The sequence below is a fragment of the Coregonus lavaretus genome (genome assembly GCF_964263955.1).
Source record: "Coregonus lavaretus genome assembly, chromosome: 1".
Taxonomy (NCBI): domain Eukaryota; kingdom Metazoa; phylum Chordata; class Actinopteri; order Salmoniformes; family Salmonidae; genus Coregonus; species Coregonus lavaretus.
This window is the reverse complement of record NC_139988.1, coordinates 79,569,764-79,587,915: the sequence shown is the minus strand read 5'-3', so window position 1 is coordinate 79,587,915 and position 18,152 is coordinate 79,569,764. Positions and strand designations below refer to the sequence as shown.

The window sequence follows — 18,152 nt, the reverse complement described above, 5'->3', positions numbered from 1 at the left end:
GGCGCAAACACACACACACACAAATCCATGGAGGCGCAAAGAGGCTTTGGGAGCAGTAATAGAAAAGAGAGTATGTGGTGGTGTCAGTGTGTGTCTGCTTGGCCATAGCTCAGTGTGCGCCTCTCCATTTGCTCTCTCTCTCTCTCTCTCTCTCTCTCTCTCTCTCTCTCTCTCTCTCTCTCTCCTCTCTCTCTCTCTCTCTCTCTCTCTCTCTCTCTCTCTCTCTCTCTCTCTCTCTCTCTCTCTCTCTCTCTCTCTCTCTCTCTCTCTCTCTCTCTCTCTCTCTCTCTCTCCTCTCTCCTCTCCCTCTCCCTCGCCCTCCATGTGAAAGCTCAGTCACATGCCCTCTGCAGACACAATGAGAGGGAAAGAGAGAGAGGGAAAGGGTGAGAAAGGGAGAGGAAAGAGAGAGACCAGCCTGCAGAAACCAGAGAGAGAGAGAGAGAGAGAGAGAGAGAGAGAGAGATAGAGCGAGAGGGTGGGGGGGGGGGGGGGAAGAAAACTAGGGGAAATAGGGAAAGAGAGAGAGGGGAAGAAAACTAGGGGAAATAGGGAAATGGGGAAAATAAGGTAGAGCTCAGTTTTGGAGGGTGCTGAGTCCACACCCTATAGAGAAAACACAGACATTCTGTTCAGCAAACTTATGGTGAGAGTCTGTCACTGCTGAGATATATCCTCGGTCTGTGTTATATTAAGGCCACATGCCCTATTAGCTGATTTGCTTGATGATTAATGCTCCCATTAAGCTGTCATATAATAATAGCATACTTTCCTTCCAGAACCATAGGAGAAAAGACATGGACACACCCTTATTTGTGTTAGCTCAGCTCCAGTACACCCGCTATGTGTGTGTGTGTGTGTATGTTGTGCTAATCTGAGCCTGTGTGTGTGTAATATACACAATGTACTTCCCATGACATGGTACAATCCCAGGCGTAATTCGCCTCTATGTTCCCTGCCTGCCCTGCTGCCTACCAGGCTGGTCCAGACCCAGGACAATAGTAGGGAGAACGGCTGCTGCCTGTTTGTCTATGTGCTCTAATGTTTAAAGGCATTGTCCTTGTGGAGAGGCGACACCAATGGATCTATACCATGAACAGAGGGGGCTTTATCGGGTGAAGTCACAAGCCTGCCTTTGTCTTACAGCTCATTGGCGGGGTTAAGGCCTCCCTTAGCCTTTAGCATGTGTGATAGAGAGAAAGAGTGGAGGGATGGAGGGAGTCAGGGGGTGTTGAAGGAGAGCCAACATCGGAGTGTTGGTAGCAGGCAGGGCCATGAGACTGAAACATTGTCAGTTTACAGCCCCCCCAGAGCCAATAACATCTCCTCATGTACAAGGAGTTCAAGGCTAATCCATCCCGAGGGCTAAAAACAGGCTAAGCTAATGACAGCTCTCAACAATAAAGGTATATCATAAAGAAAAGCTTTAGGTGGCTAAAGGGTCACTGCTGAACCCTAAAGGGTAAAGGTCAACGCGGTATTTCCTAGAAACCACAAAACTCGCTACAATTACAAGAAATCCTTGCTAAGATGGCTAACACTACAGTACAGAACTAGGCCTAGCACAGGCTAACCTAGCCTTCTCTCTTTCTCCATTTTTTGTATAAATATTTAGCCTGAAGGCCTAGCTGAATGGAGTCAGACCTATAAAAACAAGAGTATGCAGCAGCCTAGCTCCGGAGCTTCCACTGTTTTCACAAGACCTGATTACTTTCTGCTCACCAGGCAGCGGTTAATGGCAGAGGGATAGAGCTTCACTACTGCGCAATACTGTACCTGGCCTGTCCTCACGTGAACCTGCCATTCAGTAGCCATTTTGGTTCTAAAAAGGCAATGCTGTTCCACACGCGTAAAAGTCTAGTTATAAATTATAGCATGTGAGAGCTGGAGCCTAATCAACTAAGAGGGATGTCATCAAATGAATAGGGTTCGGTTGTGACTGAGTCAGGTGATGTTTTGGGAATTGGTACATTTATAGGTACTGCGTTCTTGGCAATGGCCAGGTGACCGTTGGTAAAAGATAGGCCTACTTCCAATCCATTTCAAATTAGCCGTCTTTCTAACGAAAGCGGTAAACACAAAGAAAACAAAGAGACAACAATGATGCAGATATACAGGCACATTAGCATGGATATTGATTGAGATAGATATTCTTAACTGGAGAAGCGGTTAATCATTTCTGGCTCGCTGTAGTGAAGAGTGAGGTAAGTAGAGGCAAAGGGGTAAGTTGAGCCACCCTTGTTTCTAGGAAACCATACACAAAATTAATCATTTGACCAAATATTTAGGAAGAGGTCACCATTCCCTGGAGTCTGTGAAGGAAGAAACCACATGTAAAAAGTGGTAAACAAGTCAAATTAATTTCTTGTATTAGAAATTTTATAATGCTTGTATCTAAACCGAAGTAGATCATTTTAAGATTTGTCTATACATCAGTTGCTATAAGCTTCAATATGAGGTCCTAAACCTAGCATGAAAGTGCAGCCTTGTAGCTTTGTAGGCTAATATAGTCCAAATGTTTGCCTTGGGGTAAGTTGAGCCGATGGCCATGGGGTAAGTAGAGCCGATGGCCATGGGGTAAGGAGAGCCAATGGTTGCGCCAATGCCAAATTAAGCATATTGAAGTGTTTTCTTCCCAGGCGTAATGCAAGACATTAACGCTGGGATATGAGGTAACAACAGGGCCTGGCCAATGTTAATAATGTTTAAAAAAAATACAAAGTGTTTGTTATTTGTTAAGCCTCTGTTAAAAGATTATTAAAAAGAAAGACAAAAAAGTGATTATGATTGTGTTGAATTGTGTTTGGGAAATAAAGATAGACATGGTTTTTAAAAGGTAGTGGTAATATTTAATTCAGTACAGAAATGTATAGGCAGCTTAACTTACCCTGTCCCGCGGCTTAACTTACGACTATTCTAAAATGGATTAAATTAATAAAAATCCTCAGCAATCTACACACAACACCACATAATGACTAATTGAAAACATGTTTTTAGAGATTTTTGCAAATGTAATAAAAAACAGAAATACCTTATTTACATAAGTATTCAGACCCTTTGCTATGAGACTCGAAATTGAGCTCAGGTGCATCCTGTTTCCATTGATCATCCTTGAGATGTTTCTACAACTTGATTAGAGTCCACCTGTGATAAATTCAATTGATTGGACATGATTTGGAAAGGCACACACCTGTCTATATAAGGTCCCACACAGTTGACAGTGCATGTCAGAGCAAAAACCAAGCCATGAGGTCGAAGGAATTGTCCGTAGAGCTCCAAGACAGGATTGTGTCGAGGCACAGATCTGGGGTAGGGTACAAAAAAGCATTGAAGGTCCCCAAGAACACAATGGCTTCCATCATTCTTAACCTCTGAAGGATCGGACCCTTTTTTTCAATTTACGCCTAAAATGACATACCGAAATCTAACTGCCTGTAGCTCAGGACCTGAAGCAAGGATTTGCATATTCTTGATGCCATTTGAAAGGAAACACTTTGAAGTTTGTGGAGATGTGAAATGAATGTAGGAGAATATAACACATTAGATCTGGTAAAAGATAATACAAACAAAAAAACATGTGTTTTCTATTTTAATTTTGTTCCATCATCTTTGAAATGCAAGAGAAAGGCCACAATATAATATTGCAGTATAGGCGCAAAGATTCAAATTGATCCAGTGAAGCATTGCAATACTGGACTATTTTGTATCAAGTCTGCCCAAATGTGCCGAATTGGTCAATTGATACATTTTCAAGTACATAACTATATAGAACATACAAAAATGATATGGTTATACAAAATGTAAGTTTACACACTCCCAGGAATGTCATACATGATGGTTCATCAGCTTATACACTAACTTTCACACATCTAGATGGCTGGGCGGGGTGGGTGTGGAGCCAGAGACAGCAGGGGTTCAAACTGTAGAACCCAGTTCCTACATTTTATCAAACAAAACTATGCTACATGTTATCTCAGCGCAAGATTACTGAATGTAAGTACATTATTTACCTTCAGAGGTGAATGTATCAAACCAGTTGCCGTGATACGTTTTTTGTTGTTGTGCACTCTCCTCAAACAATAGCATGGTATTTATTCACTGTAATAGCTGCTGTAAATTGGACAGTGCAGTTAGATTAACAAGAATTTAAGCTTTCTGCCCATGTCTATGTCCTGGAAAGTTTGCTGTTACTTACAACAGTCATGCTAATCACATTAGCGCACATTAGCTCAACCGTCCCGTATACGGGACACCGATCCCGTAGAGGTTAAATGGAAGAAGTTTGGAATCAGGGAGGTGACCAAGAACCTGATGGTCACTCTGACAGAGCTCTAGAGTTCCTCTGTGGAGATGGGAGAAACTTCCAGAAGGACAACCATCTCTGCAGAACTCCACCAATCAGGCCTTTATGGTAGAGTGGCCAGAAGGACGCCACTCCTCAGTAAAAGGCACATGACAGCCCGCTTGGAGTTTGCCAAAAGGAATCTAAAGACTCAGACCATGAGAAACAAGATTATCTGGTCTGATGAAACCAAGATTGAACTCTTTGGCCTGAATGCCAAGCGTCACGTCTGGAGGAAACCTGGCACCATCCCTACGGTGAAGCATGGTGGTGGCAGCATCATGCTGTGGGGATGTTTTTCATCGGCAGGGACTGGGAGACTAGTCAGAATCGAGGCAAAGATGAACAGAGCAAAGTACAGAGAGATTCTTGATGAAAACCTGCTCCAGAGCGCTCAGGATCTCAGACTGGGGTGAAGGTTCACCTTCCAACAGAACAACGACCCTAAGCACACAGCCAAGACAACGCAGGAGTGGTTTTGAGACAAGTCTCTGAATGTCCTTGAGTGGCCCAGCCAGAGCCCGGACTTGAACCCGATCGAACATCTCTGGAGAGACCTGAATATAGCTGTGCAGCAACGCTCCCTATCCAACCTGACAGAGCTTGAGAGGATCTGCAGAGAAGAATGGGATAAACTCCCCAAATACAGGTGTGCCAAGCTTGTAGCGTCATACCCAAGAAGACTCGATGCTGTAATTGCTGCCAAAGGTACTTCAACAAAGTACTGAGTAAAGGGTCTGAATACTTATGTAAATGTAATATTTCAGTTTTTTGTTTTTGTAATACATTTGTAAAAATTTCTAAAAACCTGTTTTTGCTTTGTCATTATGGGGTATTGTGTGTAGATTGATGAGGAAAAAAAACGATTTAATCAATTTTAGAATAAGGCTGTAACGTAATAAAATCAAGGGGTCTGAATACTTTCCGAAGGCACTGTATGTAGATATCTTTGTTAGAACTAATACTATATTTCCATTGACGGAGTGATGCTGAATGTAAAAAAACTCAACTTACCCTACTCTCCCCTACTGCCCAGCTGATTGGACCTAAGTTCATCACTAAATCAAGCCAATTTCCTCTTCCCCACACCACGCCTCACCCTTGCTCCCTCCCTCACCGGATAACCACAACAACAGTCAACTACGGCTGGCGGTGGAACAAACACGTGGCCGACGGCACAGCGTCAACATTGCCAGTTTCCCCACCCTCGATTCCCCATGCCAGATTACATTTACAGTTGAGTCATTTAGCAGACGCTCTTATCCAGAGCGACTTACAGTTAGTGAGTGCATAAATTTTCATACTGAATCAGATTCTCTGATTGCGTACATGTGCTCTGCTGCAGTGGTTTCCTCAAGTGTAAAACACAGCCACACACAGCCACACACGGGACACCGCTGTGGGTACTTGGGACACAGAGGGAAATGGCAAAAATACAGTTCTGTTTCTGTGGCCTTGAGAGTCTCAGTCATCGATGCGGTTGAGAAATCAGAGCAACCAACATCCTGGATAGGGATCTTGTCATCATCGGTACATGTTATGGGAAATCTAGCCTGATGGTTCCCTTGGTAACTGTCCCAAAACAAGGCATGGTGTGGGTTGGGAGAGTGAGGGAGGGAATGGGAGGTGGGAGTGGGGGGCAGAGGGCGAGTGCCTCACACCGTTTTACAGCTGTGGGGCTAATGGATCCTGTGACAGGTGCTGTTAAACTCCCGCAGCTGGCAGACCGCCAACGTAGCCCATTGCACATACCAAACACACCTACGGAGGAAGCCACTCCGCAGAGGCTGAGTGGTCTTTTACAGTCACCTACATGCGACTGCAGAACCGCAAGAGACAATATGGTCGCCGACACTCAGAGCAGCCCCATAGGAACCAAACCACTGGATCTCCCCCAACCAAAACAAAACCTGACACCACAGACTGTACATTATTGATGGTGAAGCACATGAGCTACAGTGTAGCAGCAGATCAGGTCAATCTGTGAGTCCGGTATTTAGGAGGCACTCTAAGGGGAGTAATGGTATGCCACCCTTTGTGCCACTTTGAATCAGAGAGGGAGCACATACAGTGAGGGAAAAAAGTATTTGATCCCCTGCTGATTTTGTACGTTTGCCCACTGACAAAGACATGATCAGTCTATAATTTTAATGGTAGGTTTATTTGAACAGTGAGAGACAGAATAACAACAAAAAAATCCAGAAAAACGCATGTCAGAAATGTTATAAATTGCTTTTCATTTTAATGAGGGAAATAAGTATTTGACCCCTCTGCAAAACATGACTTAGTACTTGGTGGCAAAACCCTTGTTGGCAATCACTGAGGTCAGACGTTTCTTGTAGTTGGCCATCAGGTTTGCACACATCTCAGGAGGGATTTTGTTCCACTCCTCTTTGCAGATCTTCTCCAAGTCATTAAGGTTTCGAGGCTGACGTTTGGCAACTCGAACCTTCAACTCCCTCCACAGATTTTCTATGGGATTAAGGTCTGGAGACTGGCTAGGCCATTCCAGGACCTTAATGTGCTTCTTCTTGAGCCACTCCTTTGTTGCCTTGGCCGTGTGTTTTGGGTCATTGTCATGCTGGAATACCCATCCACGACCCATTTTCAATGCCCTGGCTGAGGGAAGGAGGTTCTCACCCAAGATTTGACGGTACATGGCCCCGTCCATCGTCGCTTTGATGCGGTGAAGTTGTCCTGTCCCCTTAGCAGAAAAACACCCCCAAAGCATAATGTTTCCACCTCCATGTTTGACGGTGGGGATGGTGTTCTTGGGGTCATAGGCAGCATTCCTCCTCCTCCAAACACGGCGAGTTGAGTTGATGCCAAAGAGCTCCATTTTGGTCTCATCTGACCGCAACACTTTCACCCAGTTCTCCTCTGAATCATTCAGATGTTCATTGGCAAACTTCAGACGGGCCTGTATATGTGCTTTCTTGAGCAGGGGGACCTTGCGGGCGCTGCAGGATTTCAGTCCTTCACGGTGTAGTGTGTTACCAATTGTTTTCTTGGTGACTATGGTCCCAGCTGCCTTGAGATCATTGACAAGATCCTCCCGTGTAGTTCTGGGCTGATTCCTCACCGTTCTCATGATCATTGCAACTCCACGAGGTGAGCTCTTGCATGGAGCCCCAGGCCGAGGGAGATTGACAGTTATTTTGTGTTTCTTCCATTTGCGAATAATCGCACCAACTGTTGTCACCTTCTCACCAAACTGCTTGGCGATGGTCTTGTAGCCCATTCCAGCCTTGTGTAGGTCTACAATCTTGTCCCTGACATCCTTGGAGAGCTCTTTGGTCTTGGCCATGGTGGAGAGTTTGGAATCTGATTGATTGATTGCTTCTGTGGACAGGTGTCTTTTATACAGGTAACAAACTGAGATTAGGAGCACACTCTTAAAGGGAGCTCAGCTCTCAGCTCGTTACCTGTATAAAAGACACCTGGGAGCCAGAAATCTTTCTGATTGAGAGGGGGTCAAATACTTATTTCCCTCATTAAAATGCAAATCAATTTATAACATTTTTGACATGCGTTTTTCTGGATTTTTTGTGTTGTTATTGAAATAAACCTACCATTAAAATTATAGACTGATCATTTCTTTGTCAGTGGGCAAACGTACAAAATCAGCAGGGGATCAAATACTTTTTTCCCTCACTGTATACAAGAGCTGCGATGAAATCATTGATAAAGTGGTTAAACCTTCGTGACCTATCGCTGAAGGACTTTCGATGAAGCCTGCTTTGGTCAGGGGTAGTGCATGGCCTGACGAGTTGTAACGAGTTATAGCCTAACAAGGATGTCCTACTGTAACAACGAAATAGTGATATCAGTTTATGCCAAACTGATATGAGACACTAGCACTTTACAGCTAGCCTAGTTTGTTGGTTTGAGAACATTTCATAGTCACCCATTTGTCAACGGACGTACTGTGCGTTAAGATACAGAAAGTATTCATACCCCTTGACTTTATTGTGTTACAGCCTGAAATTAAAATGGATTAAATTGAGATTTTGTCACTGGCCTACATACAATACCTCATAATGTAATTTCAAACACATATTCAACCACAAAGACCAGGGAGGTTTTCCAATGCCTCGCAAAGAAGGGCACCTATTGGTAGATTGAAAAATACAAAATAAAAAAGCAGACACTGACTATCACTTTGAGCATAGTGAAGTTATTAATTACACTTTGGATGGTGTATCAATACACCCAGTCACTACAAAGATAAAGACGTCCTTCCTAACTCAGTTACCGGAGAGCAATAGTGACTTTAAAACAGTTAGAGTTTAATGGCTATGATAGGAGAAAACTGAGGATGGATCAACAACATTGCAGTTACACAATACTAACCTAAATGACAGAGTGAAAAGAAGGAAGCCTGTACAGTTTTGGAATATACATGCATTTTGGAATAAACATGCATCTTGTTTGCAATAAAGCACTAAAGTACAACAACAACAAAAAATTGGCAAAGAAATGAACATTATGTCCTGAATACACAGCGTTATGTTTGGGGCAAATCCAACACAACACAGGAAAACCTGGTTCAGTCTGCTTTCCAACAAACAGTGGGAGACAAATTCACCTTTCAGCAGGACAATAACCTAAAACACAAGGCCAAATATACACTGGAGTTGCTTACCAAGACGACATTGAATGTTCCTGTGGCCTAGTTACAGTTTTGACATAAATCTACTTGAAAATCTATGGCAAGACCTGAAAATGTCTTTCTTGCGATGATCAACCACCAACTTGACAGAGCTTGAAGAATTTAAAAAAGAATAACATGCAAATATTGTACAATCCAGGTGTGCAAAGCTCTTACAGACTTACCCAGAAAGACTCACAGCTGTAATCGCTACCGAAGGTGATTCTAACATGTATTGACTCAGGGGTGTGAATACTTATGTAAATAAGATATTTCTGTATTTCATTTTCAATAAATTTGCAAAAATGTCTAAAAACATTTTTTCATTTCATCATTATGAGGTATTGTGTGTAGATGGTAAAAAAAAATCTATTTAGTCCATTTTGAATTCAGGCTGTAACATAACAAAATGTGCAATAAGTCAAGGGGTATGAATATTTGGGGATGAAAAATAATGTGTATTTCCACAGAAAGAAAAACATCAAAGATCTGGCTGTTACAAAACTCACATGCCTTAATTCCATTAAATCCCTGGTGCTTCATGTGACAATAAGTACAGTGAACAACATTACAGTTTGACTGGATGTTACTAGGAATCAAACTATTTGCTTCTTCCCAGCAAGCCCACATCAAGCACATCCAGTCTGCACGTCTCCCTTGAAAAAGAGCCACAAGGCTGAGAATCCAGCCCAGACCTAAAACAATGGACAAAAGCCCAATGGAGACGTTTGCAGTGCAGGGATGAAGGGATGGAGGAGTGGAGGAATGGAGGTGGGGGGGGAGAGGCGGCGGAGTCAGTGCCACGGCCAAACTCAGTAAATCATTAAGGTAATATGCAGCAGGCCTGCCATCTGAGCATCATACACTGCTGGGAGCCCCATAGGCTGCCTGGCTAACAAACACTGGGCCCACAGAAGAGCTACAATCACACAAAATGTTGTACACATGTGGACATGCATAAACACAAACACACACATTCACAACGGTACTCACAAATGCACGCACACACATAAAACATCCACGCACACACAAATGTGCACGCATAGACACACACACACACACACACTGATACGCACATACACAAAAGCACTCTGGTCCATATTAACACTGTGTCAACAGATAATAATGAATCAATTAGGGTTTTGTTAATTGACATGCATATATAATGGCTGGTGAGTTTAAGGGCTGCTGGTGCCACTAAGCACGGTCTCTTTAAATGAGATCCTCCTTAATTGAAAATAACAAATGAGTGGTAGCAGACACTGAGAGAGAGAAACAGAGAGAGAGAGAGAGAGAGAGAGAGGGAGGGAGAGCGAGGGAGAGATAAAGGGGAGAGAGAGAGAGAGAAAAGAGAGAGAGAGAGAGACAGAGGAATCAGACGGAAGGGTCATATGAAGGTATAGGATAAAAAGACAAGTAGACAGGCCAGAGGGAAGAGGAGGAGGAGGAGGAGGAGTGTGATCCTCTGTTCAACAAAAGCACTGATCCACAGACATCTGTATAACACATTTTTCCACCCTGAGTATTTTTTTGTCCCTCTCTCTCGTCTCCAACGGTAGACGGAGCAGGATGCAGGGACAAACCAGAGAGAGGGGTACTGTATACGAATCCAGGCTCTGTCGTAGCCGGCCGCGACCGGGAGACCCATGGGTAGGGGAGGGAATGGCCGGCAGGGATGTAGCTCAGTTGGTAGAGCATGGCGTTTGCAACGCCAGGGTTGTGGGTTCGATTCCAGTATGAAAAATAAATAAAAATGTATGCGCTCACTAACTGTAAGTCGCTCTGGATAAGAGCGTCTGCTAAATGACGTAAATGTAAATGTAAATGTATTAAAGGAAGCCTCCAAAACACACTCACACACACAGACACACGCACGCATACACAAACACATGCATGCACACATTTTTACATTTTACATTTATATTTACATTTTTAGTCATTTAGCAGACGCTCTTATCCAGAGCGACTTACAGTTAATGAGTGCATACATTTTCATACTTTCACACACAAACACAGGCAAAAACAGATGCACACACACCAACATTCCCCAGCCCCAGCCCACCCCCATAAATGTGAACTCTTCTGCAGGAAGCATCCAAAACACACTCACACACACACATACAGATGTTGACCCCTTTCGTCGCAGGAGGAAAATAATGCTGCAGCAGGAGGATTTGAATGAATATTGAATATTTTGAATCACTGCCAGGGGGCAGCTGGAAGTGGTGTTTGTAGGCTATTCAATAACTTAGACTGCAGGTCCACTGAGCATCAGTTCAAGTAGCCTGTGTAGGCTACGGCAGGATACAGCATCTTGTGTGAATTCTTATGTGGATTATAATAAATGTACATATTTGTAGGAGGAAGATGTATTTTTCGTTAGGGAAAGTCCGTTTTTTTAGATCAATTGTTTATTATATGTTCAAGGCAAGCAATATGCTGAATAGATTATTGGTTGCCTCAGTGCCTGTGTGGTCCAGTGGTTACAGCCGCTGACCTGGGTTTGACTCCAGCCCACTCCCTTTGACTTTTTGGAGGAACTAGTACTTATCTATTCTCTGTACTCTCTCTACTTGTACTCTTACTCAAGTAATTTCTGAAGGAAGTAGTTGGTGAACCAGGCGAGGCAGTCATTTGAGAAACCAATGCTATTGTCACGATCGTCGTAGAGAGTAGACCAATGCGCAGCGTTAGTTGCAAACATACTTAACTTTATTATCTTTAGTGATAATATAACAACAAAACAATAAACGAAACGTGCAGTCCTACGGTTAACACGGAAACAAACCAAACGGAAACAAGATCCCACAACACCTGTGGGAACACAGCCTGTCTAAATATGGCTCCCAATCAGAGACAACCAGCAACAGCTGACACTCGTTGCCTCTGATTGGGAGCCACTCTGGCCAACATAGAAATACACAAACTAGAACTCCCACACAGAACATAAACACATAGAATCTACTAGGGCTGAACGATTAATTGCATTCGCGATAATATCGCGATTTGACTGAACGCGATTTTCTAATCGCAACGTGCGCGATTTGAGGTGGTCACGTGACGCGACTTTTCATGCTGTCCAGCGCAATGGCCTCTTGCTCGACGGAACAGTCAGAAACTGACACAGCTGATACTTTAATATCGAAGAGGAACAGCACGTCGGTGGTGTGGAACTATTTTGGTTTTAAAAAAGAAGATGCTGAGCAGCGTCAGGTGTTGTGCAGAGCATGCCGTGCTCCGATTGCTACTTCACGGGGTAACACTACAAACCTGTTTCAGCACTTAAAAAAATACCACAAATCAATGCATGACAGTTGTATGACCAAAATGCCGAGCATCAGTGCGCGAGACAAGCCAAATACCTCAAGACAGGGATCACTGACAGAAATGTTCGAAAGTGTCACTCCGTATGAACGTAATTCAAAACGGCACGGAGAAATCACTCGGACAATAACCGAGTTCATAGCCAAAGATATGATGCCTCTCAGCACGGTGACCAAGCCTGGGTTCATGGCATTAATACATACGCTTGATAAACGTTACAGTATACCCTCCCGCACATACTTCAGTCAGACTGCCATACCGGAGCTGTACAAAAAGTGCAAAGAGAAAGTCGCCGCGGAACTTAAAACGGTGGAGTTTTTTGCTAGCACTACTGATATGTGGTCAAGCCGCACAGCTGAGCCGTACCAGAGTCTTACAGTCCATTTTATTGATGAAGATTTCAACCTCCGAGCTCGCTGCCTACAAACTACCTACTTCCCAGACGATCACACAGGGGAAAATATTGCAGCCGGCCTGAGAGAAGGGCTTGTCAGCTGGGATCTCCACGAGGAGAATCACGTCTGCATCACGACGGACAACGCGTCGAATATGGTGCTTGCTGCGCGGCTTAATGAATGGACGAGGCTCCAATGTTTTGGCCACAGATTACATCTTGCCATTGGTAAGTTATCGTGTGTGTGTGTGTGTGTGTGTGTGTGTGTGTGTGTGTGTGTGTGTGTGTGTTGTGTGTGTGTGTGTGTGTGCGCGAGTGCGAGAGAGAGAGATGCGTCGATTAGTAAAGCTGAATATACAAATATATATAAATGATATTATATAAATCGGATGGGATTAAATAAATTCATACTTCCACTCCTTTTCTAATATGTAAATTCATTTTACTTGCTTATATCATATGTCTGTCTGTGGTGGAATGCCCACCTGCATTTTTTTTCTTTTCTTGTTTTTGTTTTTTACATGTTTTTTTAGTGTTTATGAGAGAGAGAGAGAGAGAAAGAGAGAGAGAATTGACATGCAAATAAAGACCCTTTGAATTGAGAGAGAGAGAGAGGATGTGTTGTGGATGTGTGTATTTCAGAATTACAGCTAATTTGAGTGTGTAATAGTGAGAGCCTTGTATCAAAACTCAAATTGTGTGTAATACACTACTTTTTATTTCTTTTAGAAAATGCACTCAAAGATGACAGAGTGTCAAGGGCAACAGCACTGTGCAGGAAGCTGGTGGGGCACTTTTCCCACAGTTGGAAGAAGAAAGCAGCCCTGACGGAGGCACAGAGAGAGCTCAAACTCCCTGAGCACAACCTCATAACGGAGTGCCCAACAAGATGGGGTTCTAAAGAAATGATGATTGCCAGAGTGCTTGAACAGGCCAAAGCCATTTCTCAGGTATTGTCTGGAGATCGATATGCACGCTCCCTTATCCCAACCTGGCAGGATATTGACGTGTTGGAGTCGATTCACAAGGCACTGCATCCTCTACTGGAGTTTACTGATGCTCTTTCTGGAGAGGAGTATGTAAGCATCTCCTACCTCAAGCCAGTTCTCCACCTTTTTGCCACATCAGTCCTGGCTGAAGATGCTGAGGACACTGACCTGACTAAATCAATAAAAACCAAAGTCCTAGCATACCTCAATAACAAATATGGAGACCCAAACATCCAGGAGCTTTTGGATGTTGCCTGTTTCCTGGACCCTAGGTTCAAAATACAGTACATCAGTACAGACAACATCCCTGCTATCAAGACTCGTCTGAAGACAGAGATAGTAGACTTGGCACAACGTACATATCATTGGGTAAATAATTATGTATTTCACAAAAACAAAAATTTTCTGTAAAATCTAACTGGAAAACTAATGGCTGTTGTTTTCATCTAATAGGAGAAGAGGTCTCGTACTGAAACTGTTCAGATGCCTCAAAGTGCACAGTCCTTGGGGGAAAAGACGAAGAGGTCTCTTGGCAGTTTTTTCAAGACCAGTTCAGCCTCTCCTTCTTTGCCTGTAAATCTTGAAGATGTCGCAGAGGCAGAGATAAACAATTACCTGATGACTCCTACCATTGATGGAGAAGATGATCCATTGGCTTGGTGGAGGGTGCACAAGATCAGCTACCCACAGTTGTGCACCATGGCACGCAAGTATCTTTGTGTACCTGCTACAAGCGCTCCCTCAGAGCGTCTTTTTAGCACAGGAGGGAATATTGTGACTTGCACTCGCTCAGCCTTGAAGCCAGAAAAAGTCAATATTCTGGTTTTCTTAGCAAAAAACCTGTGAGCCACTGAGAACAGAACTGTTGGATAAGTATGGCTGGCAGTGCCATACTCGTAGTGAACTTTAGTCTGTGTGGTGTGTTATTGTTGTGTACTTGAGATAAGTGAGGCTCATCTATTTTATATTATAATATTCAAATCGTTTATAAAAAATAGTTTGTCTAAATTAAAAGTGCATTTCTCATTTTTTATTTATAACTTTATTTACTTTGATTTTACAAAATATTTTCAAAGCAAATTCCTTGTTTCAGTTGTGTGAAATGTTACTGACTTGGGAGCAGTAAGATACATACAATTTAAAATTATTTTTTTCTTAAGACTGTACCTTTTGCACACAGTGTTTACAAAGTTCATGCCTTTGTTTAAATTATTTAAATGCACAGTGGCAAAGCCACAGATGTTTCTGTAATGAGCAGTTCAATAAAAATGTCATTTATTTCAAGTCATACATGTTTGAATTTAATTCTAACAAATAGACCCAGCCTATGGGAAAGAACATTTCACACTAAATGTATATACTATTGTGTTGGTCATATTTAAATCATTCATTATGTTTTGTAGGGGAAAAAGGATAAATAAATTAAATCGCATATTAAATCGCAATCGCAATATTGGGGGCAAAAAATCGCAATTAGATTATTTTCCAAAATCGTTCAGCCTTAGAATCTACACACCCTGGCTCAACATATAGAGTCCCCAGAGCCAGGGTGTGACAGTACCCCCCCCCCCAAAGGCGCGGAGTGCGACCGCGCCTCAACTTGAACCAAACAGGGGAGGGCTGGGTGGGCATTCCTCCTCGGAGGCGGTTCCGGCTCCGGGCTTGCCCACCACCCTCCAATAATCCCCCCATAGCGCCCCTGGTCCGGTCTGGCCCCGCTGGCTGGAGCTGAACTGGACATCGTAGGAGCGGATAGCTTCAGCTCCGGTGTGTAGTAGCTGACCGGTACCTGACCAGGCACCGGTAACCCAGGCACGGGTTGTGCCGGACTGACGACGCACACCCCTGGCTTGGTGCGTGGAGCAGGAACGGGCCGGACCGGGCTGACGATGCGCACCCCTGGCTTGGTGCGTGGAGCAGCTACGGGCCGGACCGGGCTGACGATGCGCACCCCTGGCTTGGTGCGTGGAGCAGCTACGGGCCGGACCGGCCTGACGATGCGCACCCCTGGCTTGGTGCGTGGAGCAGCTACGGGCCGGACCTGGCTGACGATGCGCACCCCTGGCTTGGTGCGTGGAGCCGGAACGGGCCTTACCGGGCTGACGACTCGCACCCCTGGCTTGGTGCGTGGAGCAGGAACGGGCCTTACCAGGCTGACGACTCGCACCCCTGGCTTGGTGCGAGTAGCAGGAACAGGCCGGGCCGGGCTGGCGACGCGCACCGTAGGTTTGGTGCGAAGGGCAGGAACAGGCCGGGCCGGGCTGGCGACGCGCACCGTAGGCTTGGTGCGAGTGGCAGGAACAGGCCGGGCCGGGCTGGCGACGCGCACCGTAGGCTTGGTGCGAAGGGCAGGAACAGGCCGGGCCGGGCTGGCGACGCGCACCGTAGGCTTGGTGCGAGTGGCAGGAACAGGCCGGGCCGGGCTGGCGACGCGCACCGTAGGCTTGGTGCGAAGGGCAGGAACAGGCCAGGCCGGGCTGGCGACGCGCACCGTAGGCTTGGTGCGAGTGGCAGGAACAGGCCGGGCCGGGCTGGCGACGCGCACCGTAGGCTTGGTGCGAGTGGCAGGAACAGGCCGGGCCGGGCTGGCGACGCGCACCGTAGGCTTGGTGCGAGTGGCAGGAACAGGCCGGGCCGGGCTGGCGACGCACACCGTAGGCTTGGTGCGAGGAGCAGGAACAGGCCGGGCCGTGCTGGCGACGCACACCGTAGGCTTGGTGCGAGGAGCAGGAACAGGCCGGGCCGGGCTGGCGACGCACACCGTAGGCTTGGTGCGAGTGGCAGGAACAGGCCGGGCCGGGCTGGCGACGCGCACCGTACACTTGGTGCGAGGGGCAGGAACAGGCCGGGCCGGGCTGGCGACGCGCACCGTAGGCTTGGTGCGAGGAGCAGGAACAGGCCGGGCCGGGCTGGCGACGCGCACCGTACACTTGGTGCGAGGGGCAGGAACAGGCCGGGCCGGGCTGGCGACGCGCACCGTAGGCTTGGTGCGAGGAGCAGGAACAGGCCGGGCCGGGCTGGCGACGCGCACCATCCACTTAGTGCGGGGAGCAGGAACGGGCCGGACCGGACTGGTGACGCACACCACTTGCTTGGTGTGAGGAGCGGGACTGGGTTTCGTCATAACCCTCCGCTCCCTCAGCTGCCTACCGAGTTCCTCTCGCCGTGCCTCAATTCTCACCTTCTCCCTTATCGCCTCCAATAGCTCCACCCTCTGCACCACTAACTCCTGCTCCCTCTGCGCCAATAGCCCCCTTAACCTGGTGGCCTCCTCACCTAACCTCCTACTACGCCCTGTAGCTGCCTCCTGCTGCCCCGTCGCCCATGCCGTATGCCCCCCCTAAAAAGTTTTTGGGGTTGCCTCTCGTCCGTCCGACGACGACACTGTTGACGCCGTTGCTCCTCTCTCCGTCGCGCCTCTACCATCTCACTCCATGGACGGCGATCCATCCCGGCCTGGATCCAGGACCCCTGCCCGTCCAATATTTGCTCCCACGTCCAGGCTGCCTGCTCCTGGACACGCTGCTTGGTCCTGGTATGGTGGGATCTTCTGTCACGATCGTCGTAGAGAGTAGACCAATGCGCAGCGTTAGTTGCAAACATACTTAACTTTATTATCTTTAGTGATAATATAACAACAAAACAATAAACGAAACGTGCAGTCCTACGGTTAACACGGAAACAAACCAAACGGAAACAAGATCCCACAACACCTGTGGGAACACAGCCTGTCTAAATATGGCTCCCAATCAGAGACAACCAGCAACAGCTGACATTCGTTGCCTCTGATTGGGAGCCACTCTGGCCAACATAGAAATACACAAACTAGAACTCCCACACAGAACATAAACACATAGAATCTACACACCCTGGCTCAACATATAGAGTCCCCAGAGCCAGGGTGTGACAGCTATTTAGTCTGCCAATAAGAATGCAGTGATTTACAGAGTCGAAAGCCTTGGCCAGGTCGATGAAGATGGCTGCACAGTACTGTCTTTTATCGATCGCGGTTATAATATCGTTTAGGACCTTGAGCATGACTGAGGTACACCCATGATCAGCTCGGAAACAGATTGCATAGCGGAGAAGGTACGGTGGGATTCGAAATGGTCGGTGATGTGTTTGTTAACTTGGCTTTCAAATACTTTCGAAAGGCAGGGCAGGATGGATATAGGTCTGTAACAGTTTGGATCTAGTGTCACCCCCTTTGAAGAGGGGGATGACCGCGGCAGCTTTCCAATCTCTGGGGATCTCAGATGATACGAAAGAGAGGTTGAACAGGTTAGTAATAGGGGTTGCTAAAAGCTGATTTGTAGGGGTCCAGATTTTGCAGCTCTTTCAGAACATCAGCTATCTGAATTTGGGTGAAGGAGAAGTGGGGGGGGGGGGGGCGGGGGGGGGGGGGGGGGGGGGGGGGGTAGCCAGGTGGAAAGCATGGCCAGCCGTAGCAAA

The 18,152-nt window shown here is 46.0% G+C and overlaps 2 protein-coding genes across 2 annotated transcripts in view; one reads left to right on the top strand and one right to left on the bottom strand.

The window, feature by feature from the left end:
• The window catches only part of LOC311132225 (thyroid hormone receptor alpha-like), a 202,691-nt gene that overhangs the window by 118,043 nt on the left and 66,496 nt on the right, over nt 1-18,152 (bottom strand). The gene's annotated exons all lie outside the window — the stretch shown is intronic.
• Nucleotides 12,370-14,989, top strand: LOC311131053 (E3 SUMO-protein ligase ZBED1-like). The gene is made up of 3 exons (XM_084163872.1): nt 12,370-12,939; nt 13,441-14,069; nt 14,154-14,989. The coding sequence occupies exons 1-3, from the start codon at nt 12,381-12,383 to the stop codon at nt 14,544-14,546; spliced, it is 1,581 nt and encodes a 526-aa protein (XP_084019998.1). The 5' UTR covers nt 12,370-12,380; the 3' UTR covers nt 14,547-14,989.

What these genes read in the sequence shown, in the direction of transcription:
- LOC311131053 (XM_084163872.1), top strand. Translation starts at nt 12,381, where the DNA reads ATGTTCGAAAGTGTCACTCCGTATGAACGTAATTCAAAACGGCACGGA. An exon ending in CAGATTACATCTTGCCATTG is followed by an intron (nt 12,940 to 13,440) that starts GTAAGTTATCGT and finishes TATTTCTTTTAG; the next exon opens with AAAATGCACTCAAAGATGAC. An exon ending in CACAACGTACATATCATTGG is followed by an intron (nt 14,070 to 14,153) that starts GTAAATAATTAT and finishes TTCATCTAATAG; the next exon opens with GAGAAGAGGTCTCGTACTGA.